The sequence below is a fragment of the Drosophila montana genome, unplaced genomic scaffold (assembly GCF_035044405.1).
Source record: "Drosophila montana isolate Dmon_TW-CO22-7 unplaced genomic scaffold, ASM3504440v1 contig_1505_1, whole genome shotgun sequence".
Classification (NCBI taxonomy): Eukaryota; Metazoa; Arthropoda; class Insecta; order Diptera; family Drosophilidae; genus Drosophila; species Drosophila montana.
This window is the reverse complement of record NW_026996452.1, coordinates 280,018-294,299: the sequence shown is the minus strand read 5'-3', so window position 1 is coordinate 294,299 and position 14,282 is coordinate 280,018. Positions and strand designations below refer to the sequence as shown.

Genomic DNA, 14,282 nt, shown 5'->3' with positions numbered 1-14,282 from the left:
GTTAAGTGAAGTTAGGTTATGTTATGGCCATGCCCAGCGTACAATAATTCACATATTTACCGGATCAAAAGTATGTATTCAAATCAAAAAGTCAACCATTTCTATTGGCATTCAAAAATGTGTTTAGCTCTAGTCAAACATTTATTAAAATCTACATATATCGAATTGTTTGTTGTATCTATGTGCTAGTTGAACCTTAATATTAAATATTGAAGTTAGTTTTTACCTGTTTTTTAGTTAGTTAGCTTAGGCAATGTTTTTTGAATGGATCATACAGTTTTTTGTACAATGTGTTTACAATCCATTTTCCGTTAACCAATGAAGACTTGTGTCCGAACTTCCAACCTAAGAAAAGACTAGTAAATAATTTTTCCATCAAATATGAGAATTCCTTCGAGTGCAAATGAATGTTTATTTAGAGTTAAATTATATTTAAATGGCAAAAAAAAAAAAACAATCTTAGCTGAATTTTAGCCAGTAAGAATAATAAATGAAAAACTCGTTCCACACTCTCAAATAAAGAAAATACACTCTCAAACTGCGTTGATAATACACACACACACATACACACGCACACATTTAATTTTCACAATTTTTAAAAACAATTAAATCAATGGAAAAGAATTATAAATTAATAAACAGAAATCTATACACGATGCAAGCGATTTAAACAAAATAAATTAATTATATAGAACGAAAAACCAAAATAAAAACTTCATTAATCAAAACAAAAATTGTTTTATTAGGCAAAAAAAAAAAAATAATTATAAAATTTATTGTTTATAGTAAAATGTTTACTTATTCATTTTATATTTTATTATAAATTACTATCAGTTTGTCCGACCGTCAGGGCCAATTACTTTCCGCTTTCACCCATGTTCCGATCATATATTTTTTTGTAAATTTAGTTTTTATTAAATTTAATTAAACATTATTTTTATTTTAATTTTTTTAAATCTTTTAAATTAATTTTCTTTTGAATTTTCTTTTACTTTGGGCTTTCCAGATGTCTACCACGGCATCAATGGCAACATGTCGCTGGATAGACGCGGTGAGATAGCCACGCCCCCGAATCGTTACGATCTCACGTTGGGCTCGGACAAATCCTCATCGCTGTCACGCTCCGAAGCGGGCACCTATGACATCATCCAGGCTGAGATACAGCATGCCAAGCGTCAGGAGCTGGCCACAGGCGTGGCTCTCGCCCACAATGGACACAATGGCAATGCCAATGGTAATGGCCTGCCCATCAGTTCCAATAGCCATGATATCGAGGCTGAGGTCAAGAAACGCAAATGGCCCACCGAGCCAAGCTATTTCCTGGCCAAGGAGCTGCTCATGACGGAGCGCACCTACAAAAAGGATCTGGATGTGTTGAACAGCTCTTTGCGGCAGGTGCTCAGCCTGGAGGATGTGGAGCAACTGCAGCCACTGTTCGAGCTGCTCGACTCGCTTGCCCAGCATCACAATCTCTTTCTGCGCGACATCGAGCATCGCATGGTCCTGTGGGAGGGGCGTGGCAATCATGAGACCCATCGCATCGGCGACGTCATGATGAAGCACATGGGTGCATTGCCCATATACGATGAGTATGTGCAGACGCATCTGGACATCTTGCACTGCATGAACGACATGTACGAGTCGGACCAGCGCTTCCGGCAGCTGTACAAGGAGTTTGAGCAGCAGAAGATCTGCTATCTGCCCATTGGTGAGCTGCTGCTGAAGCCGCTGAATCGCCTGCTGCACTATCAGTTGCTGCTGGAACGCCTCTGCGACTATTATGCCGAGGAGCATACCGATTATGCCGACTGCCAGGCGGTCTATCATCTGCTCATCCGGAGCACCAAACAGATACGTGCCCATCTGCCCGACTCGGCCAATTTTGTGGAGCTGTGCGAGCTGCAACGCGACATTAGCTTTGAGCAGCTAGTGCAGCCCCATCGCCGGCTTATCCGGCAGGGTTGCCTGCTGAAGCATTCAAAGCGCGGCCTGCAGCAGCGCATGTTCTTCCTCTTCTCGGACATTTTGCTCTATGGCTCCAAATCGCCGCTCGATCAAAGTTTCCGCATACTCGGCCACGTGCCGGTCCGTTCGTTGCTCACCGAAAATGCCGAGCACAACACTTTCTCCATATTTGGCGGCCAGTGCGCGATTACAGTGAGTGCTGGCACCACCGCCGAGAAGACTCTCTGGCTGGCCGAGCTGTCCAAGGCGGCGGCCGATATCAAGAACAGGCCACCAAACATGCAGCTGCAGCTGACCACGCTCAAGAATTGCAGTGAGTATCTCAATTGGTTTCAACTTATCCTATTGTCTCAGAATAGGTCTCTATTTTTCACTCGATTTTTAGGATATTCATTCTCTTCTTATATCCTTAACAAGAAGGCATGTTTTCACATTCTTTACCTTTTCATTCTATTTATCCATCTATTTTCTCTTGCTTTACACTCATTATGCCTGGCAAGAAAAGCACGCTGCAAAGCCTCGTAAGAAAGCAAGATCCCCATTAATCCTCTGCTCCCATATGTGGCATAGGTTCAATTTTAACTGATCTATTTGTATATCTCTCTTAGGCTCCTCGGAGGAGGGTCTGGACATGCTCGGCCTGAGCAACGGCACAAACAGCCTGAACAGCAGCACCGGCGGCGGCAACGGTCCATTGACGCCGCAGCAGCTGCAGCTGCAGCAGCAGAACAAGACGCAACCGTCACGCAGCAATACCGCACTACACGTCTGCTGGCATCGTGGCGCCACCGTTGGTCTCGGCGATCATCTCATTGCGGCAGAGCATCAGCTGTCCGGCTATCTGCTGCGTAAATTCAAGAACAGCTCCGGCTGGCAAAAGCTTTGGGTGGTCTTTACCTCGTTCTGCTTGTATTTCTATAAAAGCTATCAGGATGAGTTCGCGCTGGCCAGCCTCCCGCTGCTGGGATATACGGTGGGTCCGCCCGGCCATCAGGATGCAGTGCAAAAGGAGTTTGTGTTCAAGCTATCCTTCAAGAATCACGTCTACTTCTTCAGAGCGGAGAGCGCGCACACCTACAACAGGTGAGAGACTGCGAGTCTGAGCCAACGGCAGCTTTATTAATGCATTTAATTTTCCTTTTCTTCTATCCAGGTGGTTGGAAGTGCTGCGCAGCACCACCCAAACGCAGGACTTTAAGAACGTGCACAGCCATGCGTCCAACAATTAGCTCAGTTATAACCGACTATAAAATACCCTTTTTTAAATATATATAATTCTTGTGCAATTCCATGAAACAGCCTAGTTGCTGTCGAGCTGAACCCACATAGAAGTGCCCACTCTAGTATTCTCTATATACACACATATATATTTATCTATATATATATATTTTTATATACAACGTATACACCACAAAGCAATTCCCTTTTTATATATGCTCTATACGCAACTCTACTCTATAATTGACTCTAAACTTTATACACCGCGTATATTTACGAAATAAATTTCTTAGCTGCTAAGTTCACAATTTCCATGTAAATAACGTCTCGTATTTTACTTTTAAATGCATTTTGTTCTATGTGCTGGTCCCTATTTTTATACTCTTTATTAAATATAAAAACTTTGTATTTTTGTGCGGTTTAATATTATATATTCAAGTATTTTTATAAACAGCTTGTGTGTCAAATTATGCAAATTATTAACAACAAATTAAAATTGCAATTGTTATAGTTTTATAACAAATCCAATAAATATATATAATTAAATGTTTGTGTATGTAATTAAATGTTGCCTTACGACCCTGCGTCGCCCTCTTTTTTATTGTACTTTACACAAACAATTGTCAAAAAGAGTATAAACCATGCAATTATCATGAAAATATTTAATACAAATTAAGCTTAAGTCATTAAATTTAATAGAAATTAACAAATTAATACAAATTTGAACAAAAAAAATACACATACATAAAAAGCGGTTTTATTTCATGTTATTGTCAAGAATATAGCAAATCGAAAGAATTGAAAGAAAATGTTCAAGACAAGAGACTTGTTTACATGTAAAAATATATGTTTATAATAATAAAATTATCGGGGCTGCAAACCCAAATGGTTGGAAGTTTACGCATCTAACCGGCTTCGTGCCTTGAGGCTCGGTTAGCAGGTTTTGTCTTGTAATTTATCATCCAAATGTTATTTAGTTTTATTGTAAAGCCAAAAGAGCCTTGTTTATTTAGACAGCTGCTTGTTAAAAATATATGTCTTATAGAGTCATTCGGCAATTCTACTATAAGTCATATGTTATTTATCTTCGTAAAACTTTCCCATGTTAAAGAAAATTTCAATTCGTTTTTTGTAATATTTCTCATTTATTGATATTTGAAATCTATAAGGTAAATTGTTATCATTTGCTTCATTTTGCTGCATGTAATTTTTCATTTCTCTTGTGGTTTCTCTTTAATAGAGCTCTAAAAGAATTTCAATAATTTTCGATTACATTTTAAATTATAAAAAAAAGGGAAAAATCAACATGCTGCTATTAGGGTTTATCCATATAGAGATTAACATGATGCTCAGAGCATCATCTTCATCGTCTTCATTATCATTATCATAATACGACATAGTCATCGTCCAACACACAAAGTGCCAAAGTGGAGGGTCTTAGCAAAAGGAACAGCATTTTGAAATCAAACAATCGATTGTAAGTATACGCTTAAAACTAGAACTAAATAATGGATAATTCACCCTGGCCCAGACGCTAGCAAGTGTATCAAAGTGTTACGAATTAGCGTGGCAAATGGCAGTTATGAGGTGTTTTAGAATCTAATTACTATGTATATTGGGGCTGTGTGTGTGTGTAAGGGGTGTTGTAACCTAAACGGACACCCATCGAAATGAGCCCGATTTCAAGTATACAAACTTAATCGAAATAGATTAACAACACTTGGATTTACACATAGGTTAGTTAGTTTTGTTTTGGTCACTGGACAGAGGCCACAGTTTTTACGCATAAGAACATATAGTTTGAAGAAACTACATCGATAGCGTTGACACTGTTTAGCATAGCGTCTATAGATCCGATCTTCAAGTTTGTTTGTTTATTTAATTTGCATGCTAACAACTAACATTCAATTTTAATTTTAATTGTAGTTTAGTACTCGGTAAATTTCACAACTTTTTTTGTTTTTTATTTATGCCAATAACTTATTAACCAATTTAGGTAGCTTGTGCGAATAATCATCATATTACATATTAAGATTTGCATAACGCTCACTGGCGAATAGTTCTTTAATGCAATGTTCAACTAGGCAGCTTGCGAATTAAATTAGCTGATTATATTGCTATTAGTTTTATCATCTTTGTTTCTCACTTAAATCAAGGCAAGTTTAATTGAAATACGCATTTCTGATTCTATTGTTCGGTTTTTTTTTTCTCAATATCTTATCATATACATACATCAAAAAGATTATGTTCTTAAAATTCTGTTTTTCTTTTTGTTGAGTTAAATTGTTGATAGCATAGGTTTTACTGGCGACATTTAATCTAAGAAATTAAGTAATTTACGCAATCGTTTGAATTGTTTGTATTTGTTTTTTATAATTTTTTTTTATTATTATTCTTAATAACGTTTTCTGCTGCTATTTGAATTATAACATTAAATTGTTGATGTTATTATTACTATTATTATTGTTAGCTTATGAGAGGCTGAGGAGATATTTAAATATCTGAAGTTGTTGCGGCTTAATTAATTTTTTTTTGTTGCTGCTTCAGTGGGTTGTTGTTGTTGTTGTTAATGTTGATGTTTGTTGTCGTGTGTGTGTCTACGATTAAAACATTTTGCCGAAAATATAAACTGCCCTGTTTTGCGGGTCTATATATATATATATGTGTGTTTACGTGTATATGAGTGTGTGTGTGTGCGCGGGTATGCGTGTGTCTGTCTGTCTGTCTGTAGAGTGTGTGCGTGTGTGGTTGTGTGTGTGTGTTGGCTTTAGGCGCTGTTACAATTTCATAGCGTTATAACTATTATAAATATATCCGATATTATTTAATTTAAACTTGTTTATATTATTGCATGCTGTTTTTGTTGTTGTTGTTGAAGTTTGTAGCTGCAAGTCGCTGCTGCTGCTGCTTCTGTTGTTGATGTTGTTGTTGTTTTTGTTGTTGGTGTTGAAGTGGGCGCATGGCTAATCGATGAAACTTTGCTCCACGCAGGCTTTCACACGCTTCTCATACTCGCGACGATTCTCTTTATAAAGCTGGGCGGCGGTAGAGTTGGCCGGTGAATTGGGATTGGGATCGCTCAGCAGTGACTAGAAAATCAGATTAGAATTAGCAAAATCAGTATGCGTAGAAATTGATTGCATGGTTACCCACCTGTATGGATGTTAATATAGCTGACACATCATATGTGGGACTCCAGCGATTCTGCAATATATCCAAGCATATGCCACCATCTGCATAAACATTTGGATGAAATACTTTCGATACGAATCGAACTGTTGGCGGTTTATTTGGATATTCTTCCGTAAATTCTATGGTTAACTTAAAGGTGCCATCCTCGAACGGTGTATCGTGTGGACCAAAAATCACAGCATTCCATATCATAATATTATTATCTGTTGGCGCACCCGAAACACCCGTTGGTGGGTCCTCCTGAAGTCTGCAAGCGTATAAAATAAAACAAGTTAATGGTATTTTCCATGGGATAAATATTAAATATTCCTATTGGTTTGAGATATCGTTGACTCCGTTAGGTATATGTGCTCTTGATCTGTCTGATTTTTTCTGTCTTACTTTGTAAATTAACTTCTGTCCAAAAACTTAATTACATTTTAATGAAACTTGGATTAGATCGGTCTTTTTCTACGGACTTTGCATTTCTATTTAAATCAGTGTCGTCCGAATCAGTACCCTATATCAAATAGCTTCCTTAAGAACTTGTTCTGTTTTTATACCCTGAACATATGGAAAATGGGCAAAATAGGGGAGAGACGATTTTCGACATATTGCTCATCAAATCAATATCGAAATCCCATCTGTCAGCATATCTCAGAGCTAGAGACACCAAATTTGATATGAAGACTCTCGTATAGTAAATACATTCGCCTGCTTACTCCAATATTGAAGTCTTAGCCAAAAGTCAACAGATACGTGTCTTTATGCTTCAAAATTGTTTATTTTATATGTCTGTGCTAGGGTATTTGTTGTTCGGTATCCCAAATCCTTGGCAAATTAAAGCAATGTGAATCTATAAACGCATTGCACACAAATCAAACTAGACATTTGAGGTCTATATATATGAATATTTATATATTAACAGATATATTTGTATATAGAGTAACTGCGTAGCTACTCATGCCAGATGTGTCGTGTCATGTTTTAAAGATATTTCCTCTTGGCTGCGGCGACTGTTTACAATTACCGTTGCCGAGTTCAATGAGCGCCGTGCGCCAATAAATAAAAAATACATAAAATAAATACAGATTTAGCTGGAAAATCAAAGTTGCTATTTATGTATTTGAAAAGCAGACAAAAGAGCGTTGCGCAAAATATTGAAATTACCAAGAAAATTGCATTTCGTAAACCAGATCAACAGCCAATTGGCAAGTTTCGAGTCCCCACACGCTATGCACTGGTTCCCAGGGGCATCGCAGCAGACACTAGACACTATTTAGGTCAAGCATACACAGACACACATGTTGTAAGTATGTGCAACAGCCACAAGCTGTACAAGAAGAAGAAGAGAAAGCAGCAGTAGCAGCAGAGACCAACCGCGCCCTTCAATCGGCTAAATCAATACATATGACAAAGCTCCAAAATGAAATCATCGATTAAACAACAACAAATACAAAAAAAAAATACATATAAAAAAAATATGAAAATAATAAACAAAGAAACTAGCTAAAGCGATAACCAATGAGGTCTGATAAATAAACGGATATTGCGGTGGGTGGTTCTGGACAGTAGAGATGGACGCGGACTGCACTTTTTTAACGTTTGAAAGTTTTCAAAACGTTATTTTATTAAATAATTAAATTTACCATAAGGAATATTTCTAAAATTATTAAATGTTGCTTTGATTATCTTCTTTGAAATATCATCATGATTATTAGATCATTTGCATTTTGAGACATAATTTATATTTATTTCAAACAATTCGTGCGTGCTCGTGTCGTGCGAATATAATTCCCTCACGCGCCCATCTCTACCACTTGGGGTCTTAATTTCTGCTGCCTTGACGTAGCCTTGACATTTACTCTAAGGAAGAGAAACCCTAACAACTTCGTTCCTCCTCCCCACCAGTTATGTTCTTTATGCAATCACTTTATAAATCGGCAGGTACTTTGCAAAAATTTAACCAACTAACGAAATTGAATGACACAACATAGCAACAACAAGAACAAACAGAACGCTGAATGAAATTCCAATAAGACGCTGCGCTGCTCTGCCCGCCTGCGCTGCTCTGCTGCAGAGTATGAGTCAACAAGGTTGCGAGTGACGAAATATGGCAGAGCAGTAGGGGAAATCAGGATGATGACTTTTGTTTTAAGGCAAGCGGGCCGTAGAAGAGCAACAATTTGATTATTGCTGCTCTCATTCTTTCTGCTCTGGTTGGCAATTTTTGGTGTTGTTATTGTTGTTGCAGCTGCTATTTGATGTTTTGTCTGCGACGCAATTGCACAAACGGGAAAAGAATTTTTGTACATTACGCTTTGCGATTGTTTTTTGCTCTGTTTTGCGCAGATTTGGTTTACATGTGATTTCGTTTTGTGCTATGCTTCAAAGTCAAGTGTCAAAGACGCAGGCAGCATAAGTAGCACTCTTTTTGTTGTTGCTGTAGTAGTATCACCAAATAAAAACCAGCGAAAAAAGGCAACGTACAAACATACACACACAGACACAACTGGTACGCAGGTCACATACACATATATACGATTTGTATTTTGGCTGCGCAAACTTTTCCACGGGTACATATACATACATAGGCATACGTATGTGTATGTACAAATATATGTCGCCCCGTTTCTCCATTTCATACCACGACAATTGTCAAAGTGTGTGTACTTTTCTTACCTTTTAAAATCTCTCATAAGACGTCTGCGTGCGGGTGTTGACATGTTCTACAATGTAACTTCCACTTGTGTTAAATGTAAACTATAACGTTTACGCAATGCGATTTTTTATAAACAGAAACAGTGAAATTTTGTAATTTTATTTTTAATTGAGGGCACTGAGCAGCGTAAGAAAATGTATCGATACTTCGCACATACCCAACGATATAATGCTCGATACTCGATATCTTAACGGGCTGCCAGCTTGATGCTATCGCGTAACGATAGCAAAATAGACTGTCCACTTAGCAGCCGCACTCCTCCAGTTAACAGTGCACTCCACACTTACCAGTTGACTTATTTCAAGCAGCCTGTGTTCCCTAAAATTTAGAAATTATGTCGCAATGGCAATTTTTCGAAATGACTGTATGTAGGTGATGTTAATTAAAATCGAATTATACAAATTTCCATTAATTTTTATTTCGATGATTTTATTTTCTAGCAAATACGTGCTGTTAATAACAGTCCCGTCAATAGAAATGTTATGCGCAGTGCTATTATTTCCCTTTTAACATTTCCCTGAAGATGAAAACAAAACAAAATGCAGACAAAATGTTGCGGCAAAAGAAAAAGACGCGCAAAAAGTAATGAACAAATTTAAATTTTGCGTGCAAAAATCAATTTTAACTGCAAAATAATACTGTGTGATAAAGGTAAGTAGTTCAGCCAGACGATGGCAGTGTATATATATTTTGTTAAAGTGTCAAATTGAGAAGAAATTGTTTTGTGTTCCATTAAAGTTTATTTATGAATTATATTAGCACTAATATAGAAAAATTAACTGTATCACAAGCAATAGCATATAGAACATTAAGTATATAATTTAATTAAACTGGAAACAGTTCATTGTAGGTAAAATTCTCCAGGATTTTAGTGGCAATCGCCAGGAACTTAACCTCCAGTGCGCGAGCAATGGGCGCTATCACCTCATTCGTGAAGAGCTCAAAATTCTCATTGATCGTCTGATTGATAACATCTCCCAACACCTTGTCGCCATTGAAGAGATTCTCCAGACGCAAACGCCCTTTGCCAGTGCGTATCTTCAAGGCAAACTCCTTCACCTCAAAGTAGTCAATGTCGTTGACGTTCCTAACGTCGTATGTGATGCGCACATAAGCTACAAAATTGGTAAAGTTACCGACAAAGGGCCCGTTGCCCTTGATGGGCAGTGCAAGTATATTGCCATTAATATCATATTGGCCCTCTCCCTGCAGCAGCGGTAAAAGCAGCTCGAAATCAAAGCGTCTATTCTGTGTGGAGGCGCGCATTTTAGTTATTTCAAAGTTCGACGCACCGTAGATGTTCAATTTTTTGGCCTTGACTGTAATGCCGCTGCTGCCGCCCTCGAGTATGTTCAGGTCACCAATGTAGAGTGGCTCCAAAGCGGGCACATTGATTTCCTTGATGCCCTTACCCAAGTATGGACGCAAATTATGCACACTCTGCCTCACGCACTTGGATAGCTCGGGATCGTTGCGATGACAGATCTTGATATAGTCCGCTAAAAAGAGAAGAGATAAAGTGTAAGATCCGGTAAGTATGTGAAGTTAATACATCCTGTTCAGTTTACTCACGCATGTTTCCTGCACAGGCGTAGCCAAAGCAGCAGAGCAGAAGGGTGGCTGCAATTAATCTGGATTCCATTTTAAACTTGGGCTTGATTTAAGTCACCTGCAAAGAGTGAGTTGCATAGAGATAATGAGTTTGGGGCTATCGTAAAATTCCAAGTAAACTTAACAACCTTGACTTCAGCTAAGGGCTCTGCTAATTTCCGATCATTACAGACTTTGCAAATTCATGTTCATTACTCTTAAATTTATTGACGTCACATCAGCAAAGTTGGTTTACTAATGGATGACAATTTTATTTGCTTTAGACGCATTCACTAGTCAACACTTAAGTGCAACCCCCCAACAATGCAATTCATATAATCATCCGCAAGTCGCTGATTATAGACGTTATGATTACAGCTTTGCAAGCCAATAAGTAGTAGGTATTTTGACGTCGCAATTTGCATACGAAAGGCTGCTCTTGTTTAGATTTCTTCCTACCGACTAATAATATACTGACATTATTTATTATTGTCCATTAAAAATTAAGTACAGAGTGTCTGGTCTGAAGAGCTAGTGAGTTGGGCTCGACAGAGGCCTAGCTGGGGCCGCCAGACGGGTCGCAGGTTGCGGATAGCGAACGGCCTCCTACCGGAGGTTAGCTGCGAATAAGCACGACCAACCGCAAATAAGCAGCCCCGGACAGCCAGCGGATGCGTGGCAGTAACCATGGCATTGACAAGGCGTTTGTGTTGCCGCCTTCAAAAGCATAGCTTCACACACACACACACTCACTCCTGGGCTGAACTAAGGTGTCAGTCGACCCGTGCCGAGAGTCAGCCTGGCTGGGGGCCCAGGTTCAACAAAACTAGCCCAGTCTTCAACGGAGAGCTCAGGCAAGTGGCGACCGCCTGTTCTATGTAGCCTTGCCCGGGTACTGCGGATCTCTGCCCGAGTCGACTGATCGTTATCTCCGCCACTCGTGGGAACAAAACAAGATGAAATCAACTAAACACACCCTAAAACGGGAGTACGGTCCTCCCAATAAACGACCGAGAGAAACAACCAGTTTCGCCAAAGGAAGAGGAGCTCATTGGAGCATGAGCAACCGCTCAGCTGGCTCTAGCAAATCATCGGGCATCAGGCAAGTACCAACAATGCCTGGCCAACCCGGCGGCAGCCCGATTGTAAGCCGAAGACCAGCTAATTTTTCAAGGCCCGACCCATCAAAAGCTACCAAATTTGATGAATCCAAGGCCAAGCGCATATTAAAGCGTAATGCAATTGCACCGATTACGGAAGATCAGGCTTCGTCGAGGGAAGATTATCTGAAAATTCAAGAGGATATCGCATGGGCAAGAGCTGTGCTTCCAAACTTTGACTGCGGCTTTACGAGCCAGCGTGATGAGCCAGCAGATGTCGAACCCCTGGTGGAGACTTTGATTGTGGAAGTTAAAAATACTACGCCGAAACGACCCCGCGTACTAGAAGAGCCACCCAGAAGATTAGATCCATTAGATGCAGATGATCAGATAAGCAGCCATCAGCACGTTGAGGCTTCTGCTTCGAATCGCGTCCGGTCGCATGAAACTCCCTTGAGACAATTTGCAAAAGTGGCAAGAGGACGCAAAATAATCGGCGTCATCGACAACAGCCAGCCAGATGGTAAGATCCCCCGAAACCAATGGGGTTGGATTCAGGCCTCGATGGCTTCCGTTGCACTGGATGTATTGCGAAATAACCCAGGTCTGCCGCCATCGTGTACGGATATTGGCTGGTTTCAAGGAACCACAAAGCTAATTGCCTGCGACAATGATAGATCTGCCCTGCTTTACAAAGAGGCCATTACCAAGATTGGCGAAGTATACCCAAGCGCGCAGTTAGAGGTGATTGATGTGCAGGATATTCCGTCGCGTCCTTGGGCCACTGCTTGGCTACCAGAGACACCCTCAGAGTCCAGGGACATTCTGGAGCTGATAACCACGTTCAACCCCGAGCTACCGACCAGTGACTGGAAGGTCATCAAAGCGGTCAGATTCAGGGAGGCTGCGATGGAGGTGATATTTCAAATCAGTCACGAATCAATCCTATACCTAACCAGGTGCGATGGCCAATTGAGCTATGGCTTCAATAAGATCCATATGAAGTACTACAGAACACCCTGCGAAGCGCTCTCGAACCTGGAAGCATTTGCAGCGGCTGTCGATCCGCCCAGCGATGATGAAATGGAAGCCAGGGACAGCCATTTACATGAGGACATTAGCGGCTACTTATCATCAGAGTCTGACTGTGGAGGCAGTCCTCACAGCCTCTAGTAGGTAACCACCTACAACCAACCCAAAGTCAACTGCTAACTGGCCTAACCCAGGCCGAAACCTTTTGAGCCCGACTGCGACCATTCCACAGAACATTATTATGGAAATCCTAGACACACGAAAGTTAAATAAATGAAGCCTGAAAACCTAACTGCTGGCTAAACCTTTTTATTTAATTTGTGGATTGTTGGATATTGTTCACTGTATCAAACAAAAATCGGGAATACTTTCAAGTAATTATAGTTTCTTCTTTTTTTAACACATTTGTTTCTTAGGCAACGCACTAAGTATTATTATTTTTTTTATAGATTTTTAATTTTAAGGTTTTTTTTATCTCCAGAACTTTTGCGTCAGGAGTGTAAATAAATTAATTTAATTTAATTTTAGCTGTGGTAAAATTTATATTTTAAACACTTTACTAACGTTTTTTGTCAATTTGTTTTCGTGAAGACCGTTTTATCTGCTCGACTAGAGTGGTTTGTGTTTGTAGTTATAGTAACCCGTCTACAGATCGTACTGAATGCAAAATTGTTGAGTCGTTCGCGTTTTATAGCGAAAATTGACGCTTCGATTTACATGAGCGCGTCGCTGGCGAGCTTAGAACTGGGCAAACGTAGAACCCCAAAACACGTTGAGAATGCCCGGGGCCAAGGGAGAGACGGTGGCAGACATACGCTGGGGGTTAATAGTGAGAACGAGATGTTAAGCGGCTGCGGGTTAATCATAATAATAATCTTAATGATCGCATTCACACAAATGTGTCTCTGTGTTTGTTTGTGCTACCTGGCGATACCCCGCCTAAAAGGAGAAATAAAATATAAAAAAAACTGCAATATGGCTTTTCAGTTAATACCGCGAATAGCCCCTTTTGGTAAGTGATAATCTGGTATGCCATTTAATAGATTGTTTTTGTTAATATTGTTTTTGTTTTAGGCTTTCTAGAACGCACTTTGGGCCGAGCGTGCAGTTGCGCAATTAGAAGATCTTTCAACAGGGGGCCGATCAACTCGTGTTGACAACCTGCTGGGTTTTTGTTTTTAAATTTGCATCGCCTGTCTACTAAATTTTATGTAATTTCACTGAAGCTTCTCTGGAAGGCGAGGCTATGACCAGAGGGTTGACATGGTTCACTGCGACAACTGATGGGCGTCCCGCGGAGTTGAGACTGTTATGGCAAAAAAAAAAAAAACAACAACAAAAAATTGTTCGCCCACACGCAAGTGGACGAGTTATTAGAATTAGATTATACTAATGTAAACGTTAAAGGAAATCTGTTCAGACCTTCGAGTTGAGTAATTCAAACACGAGCCGTTAAAATCGATTACGACAACGAATACGCTGGG

General features: G+C 39.7%; 3 protein-coding genes across 3 annotated transcripts; 1 reads left to right on the top strand and 2 right to left on the bottom strand.

Moving 5' to 3' along the window:
* Window positions 1-1,032: 1,032 nt before the first annotated feature.
* Window positions 1,033-3,194, top strand: LOC135432988 (FERM, ARHGEF and pleckstrin domain-containing protein 2-like). The gene is made up of 3 exons (XM_064688907.1): window positions 1,033-2,278; window positions 2,574-3,048; window positions 3,119-3,194. Exons 1-3 carry the CDS (start codon window positions 1,033-1,035, stop codon window positions 3,192-3,194), a joined length of 1,797 nt encoding a protein of 598 aa, XP_064544977.1.
* Window positions 3,195-5,589: 2,395 nt separating this feature from the next.
* On the bottom strand, window positions 5,590-9,231 carry Ubc6 (ubiquitin conjugating enzyme 6). Its single transcript, XM_064692485.1, has 3 exons — window positions 9,037-9,231; window positions 6,337-6,622; window positions 5,590-6,272 (listed from the first exon to the last, which is right to left on the bottom strand). The coding sequence occupies exons 1-3, from the start codon at window positions 9,078-9,080 to the stop codon at window positions 6,147-6,149; spliced, it is 456 nt and encodes a 151-aa protein (XP_064548555.1). The 5' UTR covers window positions 9,081-9,231; the 3' UTR covers window positions 5,590-6,146.
* Window positions 9,232-9,877: 646 nt separating this feature from the next.
* Window positions 9,878-13,515, bottom strand: Jhbp3 (Juvenile hormone binding protein 3). Its single transcript, XM_064692461.1, has 3 exons — window positions 13,363-13,515; window positions 10,649-10,745; window positions 9,878-10,575 (listed from the first exon to the last, which is right to left on the bottom strand). Exons 2-3 carry the CDS (start codon window positions 10,716-10,718, stop codon window positions 9,902-9,904), a joined length of 744 nt encoding a protein of 247 aa, XP_064548531.1. The 5' UTR covers window positions 10,719-10,745; window positions 13,363-13,515; the 3' UTR covers window positions 9,878-9,901.
* Between the last annotated feature and the right edge of the window lie 767 nt (window positions 13,516-14,282).

What these genes read in the sequence shown, in the direction of transcription:
- LOC135432988 (XM_064688907.1), top strand. Translation starts at nt 1,033, where the DNA reads ATGTCGCTGGATAGACGCGGTGAGATAGCCACGCCCCCGAATCGTTAC. An exon ending in GACCACGCTCAAGAATTGCA is followed by an intron (nt 2,279 to 2,573) that starts GTGAGTATCTCA and finishes TATCTCTCTTAG; the next exon opens with GCTCCTCGGAGGAGGGTCTG. An exon ending in AGCGCGCACACCTACAACAG is followed by an intron (nt 3,049 to 3,118) that starts GTGAGAGACTGC and finishes TCTTCTATCCAG; the next exon opens with GTGGTTGGAAGTGCTGCGCA.
- Ubc6 (XM_064692485.1), bottom strand. Translation starts at nt 9,080, where the DNA reads ATGTCAACACCCGCACGCAGACGTCTTATGAGAGATTTTAAAAG. An exon ending in CTTATGAGAGATTTTAAAAG is followed by an intron (nt 6,623 to 9,036) that starts GTAAGAAAAGTA and finishes ATACGCTTGCAG; the next exon opens with ACTTCAGGAGGACCCACCAA. An exon ending in CTATATTAACATCCATACAG is followed by an intron (nt 6,273 to 6,336) that starts GTGGGTAACCAT and finishes CTGATTTTCTAG; the next exon opens with TCACTGCTGAGCGATCCCAA.
- Jhbp3 (XM_064692461.1), bottom strand. Translation starts at nt 10,718, where the DNA reads ATGGAATCCAGATTAATTGCAGCCACCCTTCTGCTCTGCTGCTTTGGC. An exon ending in CGCCTGTGCAGGAAACATGC is followed by an intron (nt 10,576 to 10,648) that starts GTGAGTAAACTG and finishes TTCTCTTTTTAG; the next exon opens with CGGACTATATCAAGATCTGT.